We start from the raw sequence: 22,772 nt of genomic DNA on the forward strand, positions 1-22,772 counted from the left end.
GGGCGGCTGACGGCTGGTGTTTCTAGCCTGGGAGGGGGCCAATATTCATGGCACCCTTCCTGGGCTATTAATATCAGCCCCCAGCTGTCTGCCTAGCCTTTGCTAGCTATTAAAATAGGGGGGACCCCACGTCATTTTTTTGGGGGGGTCCCCCATTTTAATAGCTAGTAAAGGCTAGGCTTCAAACATCTGCCCCAGCCGTCTGCTTAACCTCCGCTGGAGACTAAAATTATGGGGCATCCCACGCCAATTTTTTTTTTAAATAAATCCTTTATTTTAACACTAAATGACATTTGAGGAGTTAATAAAGATGCAGTCCCTAAATTATTATTTATTTCTTAATTAATTTTTACCAAAAATTTTGACGTGGGCTTTGCCATATTTTTGTATGCCAGCCAGGTACAGCATCCAGCTTCTATGAACGCGCCATTTTCTGGGGTGGCTGCGGACTGCAATTTGCAGTGGGGGGGGAGGCCCAGAAAGCTTGGGTCTCCCTGCGCTGCAGATTCCATCCCCCAGCTGCCTAGTTGTACCTGGCTGGACACAAAAATAGGGAGAAGCCCCACGTATTTTTTTTTTAAATTATTTCATGAAATATTTTTTTTAAAAAAGGGCTTCCCGATATTGTTGTGTCCGGCCAGGTACAAATAGGAAGCTGGTGGTTGGGGGCAGCCCGTTCCTGCCTGCTGTACCTGGCTGGAAACAAATATAGTGCGAAGCCCCAGGGCAATTTTTTTTTAATTATTTCAGGAAATTCATGAAATAATTAAAAAAAAATTGACGTGGGGCTTCGCACTATATTTGTGTCCAGCCAGGTACAGCAGGCAGGAACGGACTGCCCCCAACCACCAGCTGCCTATTTGTACCTGGCCGGACACAACAATATAGGGAAGCCCTTTTTTTCTTAATTATTTCATGAATTTCATGAAATAATTAAAAAAAAAAAATACGTGGAACTTCGCCCTATTTTTGTGTCCAGCCAGGTACAACTAGGCAGCTGGGGGCTGGAATCTGCAGCGCAGGGAGGCCCAAGCTTTCTGGGCCCCACCCGCTGCAAATTGCAGTCCGCAGCCGCCCCGGAAAATGGCGCGTTCATAGAAGCGCCATCTTCTGGCGCTGTACCTAACTCATCCAGGGCCCTGGTGCGGTGGCTCACTGGGTAATAAAGGGGTTAAGGCCAGCTTGGCATAATCAGCTGGCCCTAAGCCCGAAATTCATGGGGTCACGCCAATATTAGACATGACCACCATGAATTTCTAGTAAAGTATTTAAAAAAAACACAACACCCAGAATAAAGTCCTTTAATTGAAATAAACACACAATTCTTTATTGTTCTAAATTAAACCATACCTACCATCACGCCCATTCCAGCTGAAGCCAACGATCTCCTGCAATAAAAGAAAAATAATAAATCAACCTCATCCTTACCTTCCCATGGATCCCATGACAGCTTCAGCTCTGCTACATCGAGATGACAGGCTGGACCGCAGCAGAACGCTGCCATCCAGCCTGTCATCCCGCAGACACTGAGAAGCGCAGTCATGCTTGCGCTCCTCAGTGTCTCTCTGTGACGTCATCCAGATGAGCCGAGTTCATGTCCAATGAACTCAGCTCACCTCATGCACGTCACTGACAGCGTGGGAGAATTCTCACGCTGAAGCGCTGAGTGCAGGAGAATTTTCCCACGCTGTCAGTGACGTGCATGAGGTGAGGTCATGTCCAATGAACTCGGCTCACCTCATGCACGTCACTGACAGCGTGGGAAAATTCTCCTGCACTCAGCGCTTCAGCGTGAGAATTCTCCCACGCTGTCAGTGACGTGCATGAGGTGAGCTGAGTTCATTGGACATGATGTCACCTCATGCACGTCACTGACAGCGTGGGAAAATTCTCCTGCACTCAGCGCTTCAGCGTGAGAATTTTCCCACGCTGTCAGTGACGTGCATGAGGTGAGCTGAGTTCATTGGACATGAACTCGGCTCATCTGGATGACGTCACAGAGAGACACTGAGGAGCGCAAGCATGCCTGCACTTCTCAGTGTCTGCGGGATGACAGGCTGGATGGCAGCTTTCTCCTGCGGTCCAGCCTGTCATCTCGATGTAGCAGAGCTGGAGCCATCGTGGGAACCATGGAAAGGTAAGGATGAGGTTGCTTTATTATTTTTCTTTTATTGCAGGAGATCGTTGGCTTCAGCTGGAATGGGCGTGATGGTAAGTATAGCTTAATTTTGAACAATAAAGAATTGTGTGTTTATTTCAATTAAAGGACTTTATTCTGGGTGTTTGTTTTTTTTTTTAACTTTGACTATGGGGTTAGTAATGGGGGAGTCTTATAGACGCCTCTCCATTACTAACCTGGGCTTGATGTCAGCTGGTATTATAAGCTGACATCAACCCCAGCCCTATTACCCCACTGCCACCGCTACAGGGTAGTGGGAAGAGGGAGGCTAAGTGCCAGAATTGGCGCATCCTATGGATGCGCCATTTCTGGGGCGGCTGACGGCTGGTGTTTCTAGCCTGGGAGGGGGCCAATATTCATGGCACCCTTCCTGGGCTATTAATATCAGCCCCCAGCTGTCTGCCTAGCCTTTGCTAGCTATTAAATTAGGGGGAACCCCACGTCATTTTTTTGGTGGGGTCCCCCATTTTAATAGCTAGTAAAGGCTAAGTATTCCGCTGGGGGCTGATATTAGCAGCCTGGGAAGCTCCGTGGGTATTACCCCCTTCCCAGGCTTCAAACATCTGCCCCAGCCGTCTGCTTAACCTCCGCTAGAGACTAAAATTAAGGGGAACCCCACGCCAATTTTTTTTTTAAATAAATCCTTTATTTTAACACTAAATGACAAGTACAGTAAGCAACACTGTCACTGTACTTCATATATATGTGACTGACATGTTTCTATCTATCTAATCTATGTATGATTCTCTATTCCTTCTATTCTAAATTGTCGGGTACAGATGCTGAATTGCCGGCCGGCTTTCTTAAAGAGACGGTGCATTAAAACACTATTATTTTTTTAAATAAATCCTTTACACTAAATGACAAGTACAGTAAGCAACACTGTCACTGTACTTCATATATATGTGACTGACATGTTTCTATTTATCTAATCTATGTGTGAAGCTCTATTCTGTCTGTTATAAATTGTCGGGTACCGCTGCTGAATTGCCGGCCGGCTTTTTTAAAGAGACTGTGCATGAAAACACTATTATTTTTTTTAATAAATCCTTTGCACTAAATGACAAGTACATTAAGCATCACTGTCACTGTACTTCATATATATGTGACTGACATGTTTCTATCTATCTAATCTATGTGTGAAGCTCTATTCTTTCTGTTGTAAATTGTCGGGTACCGGTGTATGCGCTGATGAATTGCCGGCTTTTCGCATAATACATTCTACATTATTCTTAGTTGTTTTACTTCATGTAGAATTAACCTACAAGGAAAGAAAGGGTTTATTTTCATTCCGATATTTCTGTCCCATTGACTTGCATTGGTTTCCGGTATCGGAATCGGCGATATCCGATACTTTTTGAGTATCGGTCCGATCCAATCCGATACGATATTTCCTGATATCGGAAGGTATCGCTCAACACTAGCTACGAGCCATAGGGAACATTTGAGACATCAGAAATTACAAAAGGAGCTGCCAGCACCGGATCTTGATGAATTCAGTTCTCTCTTTGAATTTATTGTAGCAGAACATTCCTCAGACAACCATTTATAACCTCATTGACAACATGCCAAGGCATGTAAGTGTGTGCCTTTCTGTGGTTAGTGCTCATGTTTTATGCTGAATAAATGGAGATATCTTTAACAGTTTGTTTCCATTTTTCATCATTTACATATCATTAACATGTCTATTGATCCTGCAATTTCTATAATTCCACAATTTTTCCTTCTTGGTGTTGCAATTTCAATGTTGAGGAGTAGAAATGAATGGATCTTTTGAATTTCAAACTCTCCAACTTTGCCGAATTTTCCCCCAAAAATTTGGTCTGTGGCAAATAATTTGCACAGATCACAGTACTCGAATAATTGTAATTGCTAAGAAAATACATATAGGGGCGAAGGGAGAAAGAACCCCACTGACCAAAAGAGCTTACATTCTACAGGAGAGAGAACCCTGCTGATCATAAGAGCTTGTACTTTACAGGAGAGAGAAAGAGGATCCTACTGACCATATGATTTTACACCCTAAAGGAAAGATTTACCCAGTGACTCAGGAGTTGAAAAACGACACCGCCGTAAAATCTATGCTCCTCGGGAAACCGCTGATCTGTAATGGCCCAGGTATTGACCACCATTGTACAAAGTATTATAATCCGTGAAATGTACTAGCTTCAGAGCATTATGGGGAGGCCCATGTGATAACACAAAATGATGTTAGCCCACTCTCTGATGCTGTAGTAGTTTGGGAAATGGTGACAGGCAGGGTGTTTTTTGCGACCCTCAAATCGAGTCTCAATTTGTTTGAATTCATGTGAAAACGCAAATTTTCAGAAATTTAACTCAAACTTAATCGTCTGGAGGTCAATCCGCTCATCTCTATTTAGAAGTGTATATGTATAATCTGTGTGTATGCTGTCACTAATTTTATCAAAATATTTTTTATTAGCAATCTGTTAAACTGCACAAGATGGTCTCAACTCATAACAGTATGAAGGTTACTATACTTACCAAAAATGGAGGTGAGTGATGTAAACACCTGATTTTCGACATTTCGCTAAGCAAATAAAATTGAAACTCATTTTATTCATGTTAAATGTTGATTTTTTTCTGTACAAGCTTTACAGAGCACTTTCATCAGTATGTTATACCCCATACTAATGGCATGTATGTAGGTGCTTTATTGTTAAGTAAATCCTTAGCATTCTTGTGGAAATCCTTTTTGCTGTTTTAGTGCAATGTATTGTTGGAATTGTATGCTAATGAGTTACAAGAGCAGTGGGTGGACACTGCACTTACTGCTCTCCTACTTCTGCCAAATCTCTGCTTACGGCTTACCTTTTGTCTCTGACTGTCAGGTGACTTATTTTTCAGTAACCTGTCAATTAGAGACAGGAGGCAAGCAGAGGACAGGGAATTGGCACAGAAGCAGGAGGGCAGTAAGTGCAATGTCCACCCACTGCACTTGTAACTCATTAACATACAGTTTGAACTTTAAACCATTAGTTTGGGGTATAAAATCTTGATGACAGGTTCTCTTTAAATGTGAAGTACTTTATGAAGGCTAGGGCCACACTTACCAGTGACTATGCCCAAGGTAAATAGTACTTCTGAACACAAAAGTGTTAGCCAGCTGAAAAAGTGTCCAGAAATCTCAACAATTCTGAGAGGAATTCAGGCTCGGAAGCCAAGCCAATAAGAGGTAAAAGGTCTGCTAACATGTAGTTCATTGTGAAGTTGCTGAGACTTCTCATTTGAAGAACTAAATCATTTACATGTATAGGATTTTTTTGTGTGTGGAGAAAAGGCACTTTTACTTAGTAATAGACTTTTTATCCTCTTATTCTTTTTATCCCCCGTATTGTTTAAATATAATAACATATTAATACATGAATGGATGTATGAGAACTGTTACTCCACATGTAATAGTTGCACAAGAAAAGATGTTCCTGCTTTCAAAACGAACTTGATAAACTTAAATTTAAATGTGACTTAATGAATTTAGGATAATAAAGTTTAAACTGTGCAAAAATGAAGTCATTAAACTTTTTAAAACATTTTGATTCAATGCTGTGGGATAGTAGCTAGCTGTGAATTAATGGAATTTCCACTTCTATTTATTTTTTTATACCATGCTTGCATTACAGAATAAAAAAAAGTCTTCCTTACCCCCTGCTGCTCTAGCGCTACCTCTCCCCTGCCACACCTACAAAAGGGACCGCTGCTGCCAATCAGTGGGCTCAATTGTCTTTTTGCAGCATGAAACTCGAGTCAAGTGATTGGCTACAGAGGTAACATGCTGTAGTCGTGCTGTCACGACCATAGCTGTCAGTAAAGACCAAGGCAGCAGTGGTGAGGCAGTGCTGGCGCCGCAGAGGGGTGATAACTATTAATTTTGATATTGTTTATTAGAGAATGCATGTGACATAAAAAATTAAGTGTTGAAGCTTTTAACAGTGATTAAGCTTCATTAATATAAAACCAGAAAACCTCTGTTATTTCTAGCTCAAAAATATGCTTTACTATTGTATCCTAATAATATTTAGATATTATTTTGTACCAATGGCACAATTTATGCCGTGGAAGTAATGATAGTAATTACATTTTTCTTCAGATATACAAGAAGTAGAATCTCAAGATTTGGTACCTGGAGATGTCATTGTTTTAACAGGAAAGAAATTCTATTTACCCTGCGATTCCATATTAATTACAGGAAGCTGCGTTGTTAATGAAGGAATGCTAACAGGTAAAAAATTCTACAAGGACAGATGATTTCCTGTTTGCTGTATACACCACATATAAAACAAAGGACAATGGAGATAAAAAACAATTCAAAGTTATGGCTCCAGCCTAGAATTCTATTCTACATGCTATGTATCAGGCATCATGTTGTAACAAGCACAAACTCTCCAGCCATGACTTGCTATTCAGGTTGGAGATAGAGATAAACAAATAAATTTGACTGGAATTGAATTCTACTCAAATTTTTTAAAAACATTGCACTTGCCGAAATGCGAGTTTTTTTGTAATTTGCTTTCGTGCAGATTCAGCAAAATGGATTGGGAAAGACCATTTTTGAACCATCAAAAGGTATGAAAATCTAAAAAAAAAATACTTTTAGTCACTTCTCCGGCTCCTCCACATCATCAGTCTGGTCACAGTCATATCTCATCTCTGTTTGTGCTGAAATCCCGGGGCCTCTCATACTGGGCAGAGACTTCTGGCTTTGATCAGTGCCTGCAAGAGTTCTGTGCAACAGGGCACTCCATCTTGATGGCACAGCTGTGCATGCACAGTACCCTTCTAGTCCCTATCAAAGCCAGATGTCATAAGGGTGAGACAGGAGCTGTCATACACCTCTCCTCTTAAAGACAACATCTGCAGGAACTGTATGGGAATACGTGGTAGAATGTGGTTTTATTGTATTGTGTGAGTAATGTAAAATGTATAGGCACTAATTTGCGCAGTTAAAGTTAATGTATTGTAATGAGATGATTGTATAATGTTCTTTATTTGTAACATATAGGGAAAGTCTAGAGTTAAGTATTGGACAAGGGTTTAGTACAGGATTTGGGGATCAAGTTATAGAAGGGAAAGATTTGGTTGGGGGCACATTAGATATAGGAAGTAGGAAGTAAATTGCACAGGCTAGTATAGTTAAATGTTCAGGAACAGCCCCAACATGGGAGGGGAAAAGGTTAGATAAAAAGAGGAGTGTTTATGTAGCTCCCCGAGGGCTCGGCTGCTACAGGGGTATTGCACCTCGAACCAGAGGTGTGATATTCCACTCCCGGGTAAGGATGGAGTGTGGACCAGGACTCAGTTAGCTGCATGCACCACACACACCCCATTTCCGAGGGACAGCTCAATGGTGCTCCCACTAGACAGAAGTGCAGGCACGACAGCATCTGTCCCTGACTGGAGTGGGGAGGGGAAAGTACACCCAGTGGTGTAGGAGCAGATAGGGGTGGGTCTCTGGGCATAGGTAGGAGCCCATTGGTTGCTAGTCACCTGGGCTCGGGTGTTAGAGTGAGGTATATAAGGTGGGCACCATCTTGGGACAAGAGCCAGTTCAGTCAGGAGGAGAAAAGGAGAGGAGCTCAGCCAGAGAGGGCTGACAGGGAGCTGTGGCTCAGTCTGGGCCCAGCTCCAGAGGCAGGCCTGGAGTGGAGGCCAGAAACAGCAGAAAGAGAGAGGGGAAGGAACGGAAAGAAAAGTAAGAAAGGAACTGGAACAGAGGAGAAAGGAAGCAAGGAACACCGAGAAAGGCCCAGAGACACGAGGACAGAAGGAACCCCACATGCCCAGGAGATACAGGGTGAAGGGTTGGCAGAACAGGGTACTGGAACCCAAATTGGTGGAGGCAACAGATTCCTCAGCCAAAGACCGGAGGTTGTTACCACATCTTGGTGCGACCCCTCACTACATCCACCAGGAAGGCATACCATATAGGGTCAGGGACGCAGAGATCAGCGTGCCCAGAGAAGGCCCGAGGGAGCTGGACAAAGGTGGGTCACTGGTGGGGACGGCCAGAGAAAGGAAAGGAAGGGAGCCCTGTGCCACGCTCTGGAATTGCCTGGGAGTTGGTCGAGTCCCTTGCCTGGTGAACGCAGCACGGCTCAGGCGGTCCCTCATGTGCACAAGTGACCAGAATAACAACCGTGAATAAAGCTTTGGAAACTGCAATTACAAGTCTCTGTGTTTCATCGCCGCACCAGCACCATTAGTACTGGGACGCTCACACCATCACTCCCATCATCCACATTAGCTGCCCTGAGGCAATGCTTCTCCCGTGGGGAGTTTTCCCATACTTGGCTGCGCATACAACATCAGCCTCAGTGGTCTGCAGCGCAGCGGCAGTCCCCACTGACCGCAATCCACGGGTGGCGTAGTTGGACATTTGCTATTACCTAAGACTGCCACTGGTTTGACTGCCCTGGGCACGGACCGGGTCGCCGCCACGGAGAACTACAACCCCCAGTGATCCGGCTCCGGGTATCCCCCTGCACAGCACAGGCCCAGGGTGCGCGTCATTTATATGGTGTGTGTGAGATTAGATAGAAGAATTGATAGCAGAGTACAGAGTACAGATATTTTTGGGTAGCATGAGGACGTCGGCCACTGTTTTCTGCTGATATCCCTGCAAAATTGGGGGCCCACAGCCAGAACAAGGCACCGGGAAGTGTGTCTTATTCCCTTCCCACAAGAGGAAGCCAGAACTGGAGACATGGGAAGGAATTGGGACGGGACTCATGAGAGCTGTAGAATATTCCAGGGGCCACGTGAGCCATAAACTGAAGGGATAGGTCAGGCAGAATGTGCAAACATGGAAATGTACTGTGCTGTAACACTGATTGAACATGGACTTCTAAGTAAAGTTAAACTGTTGGTTATGAAGCGTGTGTCCCCTGATTTGTGTGTGGCTGTTGCTGGATGGAGGATCATGGAGCAAGTGGAGGCCTCTGGCCGAAACTTGAGTGTTATGCACTACACCCAGAGCACATGGGAACTGGGACACAGTTTATTTGTGGGGTTCCAGGGTGTTTGAGAACAGCAGCCTTTCAGACATGACTACTGCTCTGCGCATCATACAAAATCCTGGTTCAGTGTGCAAGATCCTGGAATTTCAGCTCAATGAACTGAAGATGATGCGAGGATCAGATGGGTGATGAGAAGGAGAGAAGGGGATGGAAAGGTGAGCGGTGAATTGAGTAGAAGGGAGAATAGGCATAATGAATAGTATAATAAAGGACATTAAATTCATGGAGTATAACTTCTCTGCGAATCGAACATCCTGGGGGAAAATTGCATACAGGAGAACTTGAATTTGACCGATCCATTCATCTCTAGTGGGAGACATTTCAGTGAATTGACCTAGAAATATTTTGGCATCTTCAAAGCTTTTTCTTAACTTTCTTATGATATACAAAGGCAGGTATTTATTAGACCACTTATAAACCACTGCATATCCTGTAGAAGTGAAGAATGTATGGAGGTGTGTTCTAAACTATGGAGAAGAGTTTGTTTCAATGTCATCGTTGAATAACTGGTGAAATACATGAATGTCCTTGATTGTGGAATTGGGGGTGTTTATAAATACTGTAATTAAAGAAGACTCTCATCAAAGTATTTATCCTGTTGCGTAATATATTGCAGTCATTCTGTTATATGGCATGCTGTACTTACAATTGCTCATTTTGCTTTACTGCACAGCTAATTCTTCTCTTTTCTTTGCTCTATGTAGAAGCAGGAAGTCTTGTGTCCCTGCATTTATCTCTTCAACTGCTGACCTAGCTGCTCTGCTCCTCCACCTGCCAGGGATTTTTTTGTAATGACTTATGATTCATGCAGATAAAATTGACTTATTTTTTTCTACATAGAGCTTAGAAGGATTCAGCTAGTCAGTTTTTAATCACGTGATGTCATAGATAGTGATGAGCGAGCGTGCTCGTCACTCCTCGGTACTCACCGAGCATCTCACTGTTCAAGATGCTCGGTAAGTATTTCCGGGATGCTCGGGCGGGAGCTTGGGTGCCCTCCCCACATCTCTGGGGCTCTTTAGAGAGCTAATGAACATGCAAGGATTGCCTGCCACTCACTGTAATGCCGTAGCCATGTTGGCTGTAGCATTACAGTGATTGGCTGGCCACATAGCGTCATCAGGTCCAGGGCCGGCTCCAGGTTTTTGTGGGCCCTGGGTGAAAGATTCTCAGTGGGCCCCTTTAACACATACCACGATTCATGAAGCACAGATACCGCAGAGAAATATATATATAGTACAAGGCCAAAGATTTCACTTCTTACATTACATGACGGATATCTATTGTAAAATCTACAATAGCTCAGAAATCCTCGCAGCGCACAGTGCAGACCGGATAGTATAATCCTCCATACAGTATTCTGGGCACCACATAGTCCTCTATAAAGTATTATGGCCCCCATATAATGCTCCATACAGAATACTGGCCCCCATAAAACGTTCCATACAGAATACTGGCCCCCATAAAACGCTCCATACAGAATACTGGCCCCCATAAAATGGTCCATACAGGATACTGGCCCCCATATAACGCTTCATACAGGATACTGGCCCCCATATAATGTTCCATATAGAATACTGGCCCCCATATAATGTTCCATACAGAATACCGGCCCCCATATAATTCCCCATGCAGGCTGTGCCCCCCCCACCCATAATGCCCCATGCAGGCTATTCTCCCCCCACATAATGCCCCATGCAGGCTGTTCTCCCCCTGTAATGCCCATTTCAGGCTGTTCATCCCCACCCTATAATGCCCCATTGCAGGCTGTTCTCCTCCCCAAATAATGCCCTATGCAGGCTTTTCTCCCCCCCCCCCCCACATAATGCCCCATGCAGGCTGTTCTCTCCCCCCCACATAATGCCCCATGCAGGCTGTCCCCCCCCCCCCCAACATAATGCCCCGTGCAGGCTGTTCTCCCCCCCCCCATATAATGCACTTGTTACGGGTCCGGGTGGTGGAACCTCTGTGCCGAGGTGCAAGGAGGGACCCAGAGGGGAGTGACTAAGTATCAACCCGAACCGACCCTGGTCGGACGGCAGCAAACGACACCGTGACCAGGGAGGATCCGGGCTGAGGGACCAGGTGCTACTCTTGGGACGACCTTGTAAGAGAGCAGGTGGCTCCCACGGGTCAGATGGCAGGGACTGACCGGTATGACGGATGGACACGGCAAGCAGGCAGAAGTCTCTGGTAGCTGACAGGTGGTCACGGTACATGACAGCAGAGCAGGTAGTAGTCTCTAAGTTTACCAGGCAGGTGGTCACAGCAAGAGATGCCAGAGCCTCCAGGCAGGCTGGCAGGAAACAGGCGGGCGCTCCCAGGTGAGCGGGCAGACCGACAAGGCAGGTAACAGGCAGGTAACAGGTGGGCTCTCCCAGGTGAGCGGGCTGACGGACACAGCAGGTAACAGGCGGGTTCTCCCAGGTGAGCGGTATGACAGACACAGCAGGTAACAGGTGAGCGCTCCCAGGTGAGCGAGCTGACAGACAGGGCAGGTAACAGGCGGATGCTCCCAGGTGAGCGGACTGGCCGACAGGGCAGGTAACAGGCAGGTAACAGGCTGGTAACAGGTGAGCGCTCCAGGTGAGCAGGCTGGCAGGCTCGGCAGGTAACGGGCAGATAACAGGCTGGCAGGCAGGACGAGGAGTCAGGCTAGCAGCGGGACCTGAGGGCTGAAGCAGAGATCAGAAACTGTGCAACAACTTTGCTCGGGCACCTCCATATATGGGAGGACCCTCGGCTATTGGCCGGGGACTCCTTAGGACGGCGCGAGTGGCCCCTTTAAGAGGGGGGAGCGCGCGTGCACCCTAAGCACAGTGCCCGGGGGACTGTGCGCGCAGACAGCAGGCTGAGAAGGAGAGCGGGGAGCGTGGGGAGAGGGACGGCGTCTCTGCCCGGCAGGAGGCAGTGACGCCGAAGCTACAGGGCTGCGCGCGCTGACAGCAGGCTGGGAAGGAGAGCGGGGAGCGAGGAGGTGAGAGGGACGGTGTCTCTGCCTGGAAGAAGGCAGAGATGCCGATGCTACAGCACTATTGCAGGCTTTTCTCCCCCCCTATAATGCCCCATTGCAGGCTTTTCTCCCCCCCATAGAATGCCCCATGGAGTCTGTTCTCCCCCCTATAATACCCAATTGCAGGCTGTTCCCCCCCCAACTATAATGCCCAATTGCAGGCTGTTCTCCCCCCCTATAATGCCCAATTGCAGGCTGTTCTCCCCAATATAATGCCCCATTGCAAGCTGTCCCCTCCCTATGTTTGCCTAATTGCAGGTTGTTCTCCCCCCCTATAATGTCCAATTGCCGGCTGTTCTCCCCCCCCCTATAATGCCCCATTGCAGGCTGTTCTCCCCCTATAATGCCCAATTGCAGGCTCTTCTTCCCCCCTATAATGCCCAATTGCAGGCTGTTCTTACCCCCCCCCCTATAATGCCCCATTGCTGGCTGTCCCCCCCCCCCTATAATGCCCAATTTCAGGCTGTTCTCCCCTCCTCTATAGTGCCCCATTGCAGGCTGTTCTCCACTATAATACCCCATTGCAAGCTGTTCTCCCCCCCTATAATGCCCAATTGCAGGTTGTTCCCCCCCCCCTATAATGCCCCATGCAGCCTGTTCTCCCCCCTCTAATGCCCAATTGCAGGCTGTTCTCCCCCCTATGATGCCCAATTGCAGGCTGTTCTCTCCCCCCCCTAAAATGCCCAATTGCAGGCTGTTCTCCCCCCCCCCATAATGCCCCATTGCAGGCTGTTCTCCCCCCTATAATGCCCCATTGCAGGCTGTTCTCCCCCTCCTATAATGCACAATTGCCGGCTGTTCTCCCCCCCTATAATGCACAATTGCAGGCTTTTCTCCCCGCCCCTATAATGCCCCATTGCAGGCTGTTCTCCCCCCTATAATGCCCAATTGCAGACTGTCCCCCCCCCCCCCCTATAACGCCCCATTGCAGGCTTTTCTCCCCACCTATAATGCCCCATTGCAGGCTTTTCTCCCAACCTATAATGCCCCATGCAGACTGCCCCCCTCCCATAATGCCCCATGCATTCTGTCCCCCCCCCTATAATGCCCAATTGCAGGCTGTTCACCCCTCATAAAATGCCCCATGCAGTCTGTTCTTTCCCCCCTATAATGCCCAAATGCAGGCTGTCCCTCCCCTCCTAAAATGCCCAATTGCAGGCTGTTCTCCCCCCCCATAATGCCCCATTGCAAGCTGTTCTCCCCCCCCTATAATTCCTCATTGCAGGCTGTTCACCACTTATAAAATGCCCCGTGCAGTCTGTTCTCCCCCCCCTATAATGCCCCATACAGGCTGTCCTCCTTCCCCCATAATGCCCCAAGCAGGCTGCCCCCCCCTCATGACCTGTCCCCTCCCCCCTGTCACATGACCTGTCATATGACTCACTGACGTCATGGAAGGTCCTTTTTAGAGCACCGCGAGCCGCCGAAGACACTGGACGCACCGTAGAAGAGACCAGGGGACATCGGAAGGTGAGTATAAAGGTTTTTTTTAACATCTTTATTCTTATGCATCGTAACTTTGTCACACAACATAAATCCATGCCGTTTGCATGGATTTATATTGTGTTTCCAACTTGTCAAGTACTTTTCCAAGTGATGCTAAAATCACTTGGAAAAGCGCTTGACAAAACGCATGCGAAATCGTATGTTAAAAACGCTTCACAAATGCTTCTACCTGGCAGAAAAAACGCATGTAAAACCCGCATGCTTTTTTTCTGCCAGAAAGATGCAGAAACGCGCAGGAAAAATCCGGAGCATTTCTGCATCGTGGGCACATAGCCTTATTGTGAGTCCGTAAAAGTGGCATAATACTCTGACAACATTGTTCACAGCAGTGACCTGGGAGTCAGAGATGCTTCCTGGGGTCTTTCCCATGCTGTTCCCATGCAATTTGAGCACTGTTACCATTGAGTAGGGAAATTTTTAGGCCCCCTCCAGACCGCTTGGGGGGGAGGGGGCCCGCTGGAAAAATGCTCGAGTTTCCCTTACATTCGGCTTGTTGCTTGGGTCGACCACTCGAGCGTTCCAGTTTGCTCAACCCGACCAACAAGCACCCAAGCATTTTAGTGCTTGCTCATCTCTAGTCATAGACCTAATGGAAAAGAAGTTTTAGCTGGGTAGAAAGCAATATAAGCAATTTTAAGTACACAATGCTATATACTATGATGACTGCAATTTATTAAAATGATAAAAAATTGGAGTGCTTCTTTTAGGGATGAGGAAAACTTGAAGACTTTGATTTATGTTTCACATTTCTAAAAGCTCTTCTATGGTAACTAATATGTTTTATCCAAATAACGAAGAATCTATGTGATGTCTGAAATAATTATTTACTGAGAAAATTCAGTACCTGCATGCTCTACCTAACAGTTTAGATTTAGCATTAGAAGTTCATAAAAGTCTAAAGGCTTTGATTTAAAAACTGCTTGCTTGGTTTGTGGGCTTATAAAGTCATTTCATATTGAAATACTGACAGTAAAATAGACACTGATGTTTACTTTCATTTAATACTAGATGTTATGGACATTGCAAGTGATTTACAATTATAGCATTACTAAAATGGCAGCAAAATAGCATCAAGAAATAAGGGTAACAATAACAAGCAATATACTATAATAACAAACTAAAAGGGGTTTTCCCACAATTAATTATCTAGTGGACATTAAAAACAGATTCCTCTATTTGACACTGAACATATTGGGTAGATCCACTGAAGTTACAAGTACACTGGGGGCGATTATAATAAACATATAGGCATTTTTAAATGTAAAAATTAGCATGATTTATGTAATCTTGTAGAGAAATGTAATATGGAGGCAAAACAGTTAAAAATAGCACAACGGAATATTAGTAAAAGTATCTCGTCACTGAAGATGACTTCATCAGTTTTAGCATGTTAAATTGGAGACCTCATGGAATAGTGGCTACAGAGGTGAATAAAGCATCTGTTTTATTTTTATAATTTGTCATCTGAACTAAGGTGAGATTAGCTTGTAAAGATTAGTTTATAATTTAGGGTAAGTATGAGCAGACATTAACAGAGATTCATCTTTGGGGGCATGTACTTCTTCCTCTGCATGACATTGATCAATCATAAGTAGGAAAAAAATGAACACGCCTCACCTAGAAAAGGTTAGAAGAATAGACTTTCTCCGGTGAGACCTATTTACAGCATTGTACCCCTACCTGATCTGACTACCAGCTGCTACTGTGCACAGCAGAGTTGAGTGTAATGAGTATCACCTCTTGAAGATCTCCTCTCATAGTGCTCTCAGTGTTGGGTAGAAATTAAATCTTTCAGAGGTATTTGTAATCATACATTCTCTGCTCTACTACCCCACCCCACACACACATACACTGATAACACCATGACGGTATATCTGCAAGAGGTGTTTGCATTGACACTCTGCTCTACACTGCACAGAAGTTGCTGGCAGTCAAATTTCAAATGAGAGCAGGGCTGTGTGTCATTAAATGTCTCAAAGGAGAAAGCCTGGTCTGACCATGTCTGTGGGCATATTCTTTTTTTCCCCTACATGACACCTTCTGATTATAATTGGTCCACCTCACTTAGGGAAAAAATTACATGCTCCCAGAGACAATTCTATGGTAACACCTTAAACACTTACAAAATTTAGATTCTAATTTATGCTAATATCTTTGCAATGGAGATGAGAAATTAAAAAATAAAAAACACGGTTTCATCAGCTCTCCAGTCTTTATTTTTTATGACGTGGTCAGTTTAACATGCTAAAATTGGTGAAAAGTCTGCTTTAAAAGGTGAAAATAGAGAGGTTAATATCTATAGAAAGCTCCAAGAAGTTATTGTACCAACAACTCTTTTTCACTCCACTTTGTAGAATTAATGTATTGTATTACAACTGGATATTTTACACCACCATGCAAATATGACAATGCCCGATATGCTAGTTTGTGTCAGCACAAGATGTAAAGTATTAGTTTGCAATCAGTTATTTGATTTCAGAAACTGTCATTTCTTCTGCAAACAATGTTTCTAATATTTGGTTGTATTTTAGGGGAAAGTGTTCCTGTGAGCAAGACACCATTGCCAAATATTGACAATTCCATTCCTTGGAAAACACACAGTGGTGAAGATTACAAGAGACATGTCCTCTTCTGTGGCACAGAGGTCATCCAAACTCAAGCTCCTAGCAAATGTTTGGTGAAAGCTGTTGTATTAAGAACAGGTATAAGAATATAAGTTAACTATTGTATATTAAGGAAGATACCGTAGAATAATAACACCTATACTCACCTCCAATGCTTTTCCCACGGTGTTGGCACTGGCTATCCCGGGGATAACAATGCCACATGATCCCTGCATCCAATCAGTGCTGGCTTCCAACAATGATGAGTACAGATGTGGTATTTGTTTGTACTTTGGATTGTGCTGTCAGACATGGAATAGTGGGCAGAAATAGATGTTCAATAAGTAGAAGTACAGTAAGTGGGAATGTGCACTGAATTCTTCTGCCATTCAAAAGGGTGTATCAAGTACCTCATTAGCATAATTGAATAAAGGAGAATTTTGAACTAAAACAGAAACAGATTGAAACCATAAGGGTGCAATATTTTTAAGACTATGTTCTCTAAAATGTACTGTGGTTTTTATGCTAACAGATTATTTTTAAAGGGAACCTGTCACATTAGATAACATTATTAACCTGCAGGTATAGGGTTAGTTTGTAGGTTGATGAAGTAATGGAGGGTATCCAGTTGCCGTACTGAAAGAGCATCTCCCAGGAGAATATTATTTTTTTTCCTTCTGGGAGCTGCCGGCTTTTAGTCATACAGGCCATGTGATGCTGCTTCAGTCACCGCTTACACTTTTAAACACGCATCGGCACTATGACTGCCAGCAGGCTCAGCAGTGTGTCGAGGCAGAACCATCTGTCAGTCAATCCAAAGTGTTGGGGTGTGCGTTTAGCCGCCGATCACAGTTCTGTGAACAGTGACTGTAACCAAGCCAAGAAACCTGTGTGACTGAAAGCTGACTGCTCCCTGGCGGAGAAAAGTTCACTTTCTTCAGGGTGCCGTACTTTCAATATGGTGGACGAGCATCTTCCTAGCTAGATTAACCTGAAGAATAGCTAGTATCTGCAGGTCAATAGAATTATCTAACACGACAGGTTTCCTTTAAGTTGTATATAAGTAAATATATATAAAGTTCTTTTAGGGAACTTGAACTAGAATATCACAGTATTGGAGTATAGAGTGAAAATGGCCAGGATAACATTTACATGGGTCTTCAGCATAACCTTGGCTGCCAAGATAACCCATCAGTTTCTGCCGATTATGTCATAGGGGCTGATTGGAACCAGTGCACGTGTGCACTAGTGATTGCACTACTTGAATGCTGCTGTCAAAGATTGACAGTTGCATTTAAATAGTGAAACAGTCTCAGGCGTTACTAACGCCAGCTGTTATAGGCAGATGCCTCTATACGATGAGCATTTGTCTGGTAATTTGCGGACCCAGTTCTTATAAATTTATGTTATGTGGTTATTATTGAATTAAAGCTTAAGAAAACAATAGCTTAAAGAGATTTTCCCACAAACAAAAGTTTATTTTAATCAATAGATATTGGAATAATAAGAACTTCCACAATTTGATGTGTTTAAATAAATTGTTTCTATGCTGAGATAATCTTATAAATGTGCCCCTGCTGTGTACTATGTATTGGATATGTCTGACCGTGCTGAAACATGATCTGATCATACCACATCTGCTGGGCAGGGGGAGAAGCAAAAGAGTATACAGACATTAGAGTATGAAATCGCAGCTGATTGTTTTTGTGAGGTAAAACATTTCCCTGCCTGTATTTAAACAATGTTTTACCTCAAAGAAAAAGTAATTTGTAATCCCATGCTGTAATGTCTGTATACTTATTTCCTTCCTCCCCTGCCCAGGAGATGTGGTATGATCAGACCATGTTCCTACACGATCAGACACAGCCATTACACAGTACGCAGCAGGGGCACATTTATAAGATTATCTCAGCACAGGAACATTTTATTTAAACACATTAAATTGTGGAACCTATTGCTATTGCAAGATCTATTGTTTAAAATGAACTTTTGGTTGTGGAAAAACCTCTTTAAATAGACTTTTCAATGACTTCTCAAAGGAGCAGCAACAATTTGTATTAAATGTGTAAAGTTGTACGACGATTCATGTGTAAACTGTTCAAATAATTATCTATTATTTAGTAAACATTCTTTTTATATTTTTTTAAGGATTCAATACAGCAAAAGGTGATCTTGTGAGGTCGATCCTCTACCCTAAACCAGTAAACTTTAAACTTCACAGAGATGCAATCAGATTTTTATTGGGGCTTTTGGCAGTTACAGTGATTGGAGTGATTTACACCCCTATTGTCTTTACAAGAAATGGAGTAAGTTGTTTTTCAGCTTTGTGATAAAAAATTGTTCTAGCAGGTAATAACTAAAATTGATATTCCAGACCAAAATGGCTATTCTCAGAGCATTACTGTATGTATATTCTCAAAAGAACCTTCCTTAAAGGGGTTTTCCCAATGAACAAAAGTTCATATTAATCAATAGATTTTGGAGTAATAATAAGTTCCACAATTGGATGTGTTTATTTCAGCATAGGAACATTTTATTTAATCTTACAAATGTGCCCCTACTATGTCCTGTGTAATGGCTGTGCATGAGCGTGCAGGGAAATGGTCTGATCATAGCAGATCTCCTGGGCAGGGAGGAAGCAAAAGAATATACAGGTATTACAGCAAGGGATCACAGAAATGTTTACCTCACAAAAAGGATCAGCTGTTTTTAAACAATATTATATTTCAAAGAAAGAATCAGCTGTGATCCCAGTCTGTATTATCTGTATATTTTTTTTCTCTATTCCCCCCTCCTTCCCAGGAGCTGTAGTATGATCAGAACATGTCCCTGCACAGTAAGACACAGCCATTACATCGTACACAACAGGGGCACATTTATAAGATTATCTTGGCACAGGAACCTTTAATGTAAACACATCCAATTGTGGAACTTATTATTCCAAGATCTATTGATTAAAATGGACATTGGTTCATGGGAAAACCCCTTTAACCCCGAGGGTAGTTTGCACGTTAATGACCAGGCCAATTTTTACAATTCTGACCACTGTCAATTTATGAGGTAAAAACTCTGGAACTCTTGAAAGGATCCCACTGATTCTGTTTTTTTATGACATATTGTACTTCATGATAGTGGTAAAATTTCTTCAATATGACTTGCGTTTATTTGTGATAAAATCAGAAATTTGACAAAAATTTTGAAAATTTCACAATTTTCAAACTTTGAATTTTCATGCCCTTAAATTAGAGAGATTTGTCACATAACATAGTTAATAAACAACATTTCCCACATGTCTACTTTACATCAGCACAATTTTGGAACCAAAATTTTTATTTGTTAGGAAGTTATAAGGGTTAAAAGTTGACCACCGATTTCTCATTTTTTCCAACAAAATTTACAAAACCATTTTTTAGAGACCACATCACATTTGAAGTCACTTTGAGGGGCCTTTATGATGGAAAATACCCAAAAGTGAATCCATTCTAAAAACTGCACCCCTCACGGTTCTCAAAACCAGATTCATTAAATTTATTAACCATTCAGGTGCTTCACAGGAATTTTTGGAATGTAGTAGAAAAAAATGAACATTCATTTTTTTTACACAAAAATGTTACTTTAGACCCTAATTTTATTTTTTCAAGAGTCACAGTAAAAAAGGGCACCAAAATTTGTTCTGCAATTTCTCCTGAGCATGCAGATGCACCATATGTGGGGAAAAAACACTGTTTGGGCACACGGCAGGGTTTGGAAGGGAAGGAGCGCCATTTGACTTTTTGAATGTAAAATTTGCGGGAATAATTAGCGGACGCCATGTTGCGTTTGGAGAGCCCTCTATGTGACTAAACAGTGGAAATCCCCCCACAAGTGACACCATTTTGGAAACTAGACCCCTCAGGGAACTTATCTAGATGTGTGGTGAGCACCTTGAACCCCCAGGTGTTTCATAGACGTATATAACATGGAGCCGTAAAAATACAATTTTCACTTTTCCCACAAAAATGTTTTTCAGCCCCCAATTTTGCATTTTGTTGAGCAATTTATGCAATTTGTTGAGCAATTTCTCCTGATTAAGCTGATACCCCATATGTGGGAGAAAACCACTGTTTGGGTCCACAGCAGGGTTCGGAATGGAAAGAGCTCCATTTGACTTTTTGAATGTAAAATTTGCGTGAATAATTAGCGGATGCCATGTCAGGTTTGGGGAGCCCCTGATGTGCCTAAACAGTAGAAACCCCCCACAAGTGGCACCAGTTTGGAAACCAGACCGCTCAAGGAATGTATCTAGTTGTGTGGAGAGCACCCTGAACCCCCAGATGCTTCACAGAAGTTTATAACACGGAGCCATGAAAATTAAAAAAAATCAAACTTTTTCCACAGAAATGATCTTTTACCCCAAATTTTTTATTTTCACAAGGATAAGAGGAGAAATTTGACTCCAAAAACTGTTGTGCAATTTCTTCTGAGTACGCTGATAACACATATGTGGGGAAAATGCACTTTCTGGGCATTTGGCAGGGTTCAGAAGGGAAGGAGCATTGTGTGACTTTTTGAACGCAAAATTGGCTGGAATCAAGAGCGGACGCCATGTCGCATTTTGAGAGCACCTGATGCGCCTAAACAGTGGAAACCCCTCACAAGTGACCCCATTTTATAAACTAGACCCCTCAAGGATTTCATCAAGGGGTATAGTGACCATTTTGAACCTAGAGGTACGACACGACACATAATTTGATAATATTACGTTGTCATATTGAATAAGTTGTCATTAGTCTTGAGCGCATGTGTTCGCTACTTGAGTTTGCATCGAGTACTTGGGTATGCAACATGTATCGCTGATGCTCGAGTCCCCACCCCGCATGTTTCAGACATCAAAAAAAACATGTGGGGATCGCTCGTGCATGGCAGGCAATCCTCGCAAGTTTTTTTTGGCTGTATTACAGCCGCAAAACATATTTGGCGGAGACTTGAGCACCCGTGATACTAAGTGCACCTGATGCAAATTCAAGTAGGGAGCACTTGCTCTTAACAATGGTCGCCATATCGCCATCGTTTTTTTTTTCTTTACTTTTGAAAAAATCTCAACCCCAACACAACCCTAACCTCAACCTTAGCACAACCTTAACTCTAGCACAACCCTAACCATAACCCTAGCAAAACCCTAGCCCTAGCACAACCCTAACACTAGCGCTTATTTTTTACGCCTTTCATCATGCGAAATAAGTGATTAGATGACTTTATTCTTCGGGCCGGTGCGATTACAGCGATACCAGATTCATATCGGGTTTTTATGATTGACAGCTGTTACACACTAAAAAGCCCTTTTTTTTTTTTGCAAATATTCGTTTTTGCATCGTCATATTTTGAGAGCTATAATTTTTCCGTATTTCCGCCGACAGTCATGTGAAGACTTGTTTTTTGCAGGACAAGTTGACATTTTTATTGGTACCATTTTCGGGCATATGACTTTTTTGATCACTTTCTATTCCAATTTTTGGGAGGCAGAATGAACAAAAACCAACAATTCAGGAATTTTTTTTATGCCGTTCCACATATGGTAAAATTAATAAGGTAGCTTTATTATTTGGGTCAGTAAGTTTACAGCGGGACCACATTTATATATTTTTTTTATGTTTTGGCGCTTTTCCACAAAAACTATTTTATAGAAAAAAAAATTTTTGTATCGCTCTATTCTGAAAGCTATAACTTTTTTATTTTTCAGCTGATGGAGCTGTATGGAAGCTTATTTTTTGTGAGACAAGATGACGTTTTCAGCGGTACCATTTTTATTTACATTCGTGTTTTTGATCGAGTTTTATATCATTTTTTGTTTGGCGATATGATGAGAAAGCATCGTTTTTTGCTTTGTTTTTTAATTATTTTTTTTATGGTTTTCACTAAAGGGGTTAACTAGTGGGACAGTTTTATAGGTCATTCCAGATGCGACGATACCAAATATGTATACTTTTATTGTTTTTTTTCATAACCATATTTATTTATGGGTACAGTATATATTTTTTTAAAATAATTTTTCACTTTCTGATACTTTTTCTTAATCTTAGATCTTGTCCCACTGCGGGACTTTCACTTTTTGCAGTCTGATTGCCTGTGTAGCATAAAGATGCTGCAGCATCTCTATGCTGTCCAGGCTGTCAGCGCTGCACAGGCAGAAATTACTTTGATCGCGCACTGCGCATGATCAAAGTAACTTCCTGCTGTCTGGTGATCCGTATGTTGTCATGACGACATCAGGTCACCATGACAACCACCGGGACCTGGCACAGACCGCGCGGAATGCCGGAAAAGAGGTAAATAATCAGCGCTTACCTCCCCTTGCTCCCGGAATGCTGCGATCAACTTCAAGATATGGTATATACAGTGGGTACGGAAAGTATTCATACCCCTTTAAATTTTTCACTCTTTGTTTCATTGCAGCCATT

General features: G+C 43.2%; 1 protein-coding gene across 2 annotated transcripts in view; it reads left to right on the forward strand.

Annotated features, from left to right (window-relative positions):
• The window catches only part of LOC141259322 (probable cation-transporting ATPase 13A4), a 153,296-nt gene that overhangs the window by 50,283 nt on the left and 80,241 nt on the right, over positions 1–22,772 (forward strand). For both annotated transcript variants that reach the window (XM_073675079.1, XM_073675080.1), the window contains exons 8-11: positions 4,623–4,695; positions 6,288–6,419; positions 16,264–16,434; positions 18,484–18,641. In XM_073675079.1, the coding sequence (XP_073531180.1) occupies positions 4,623–4,695; positions 6,288–6,419; positions 16,264–16,434; positions 18,484–18,641 (534 nt within the window). The remainder of the gene's footprint in view (positions 1–4,622; positions 4,696–6,287; positions 6,420–16,263; positions 16,435–18,483; positions 18,642–22,772) is intronic.

Source organism: Phyllobates terribilis, unplaced genomic scaffold (assembly GCF_046119375.1).
Source record: "Phyllobates terribilis strain yellow unplaced genomic scaffold, ASM4611937v1 Scaffold_3__8_contigs__length_932513732, whole genome shotgun sequence".
In the NCBI taxonomy this organism is placed as follows: domain Eukaryota; kingdom Metazoa; phylum Chordata; class Amphibia; order Anura; family Dendrobatidae; genus Phyllobates; species Phyllobates terribilis.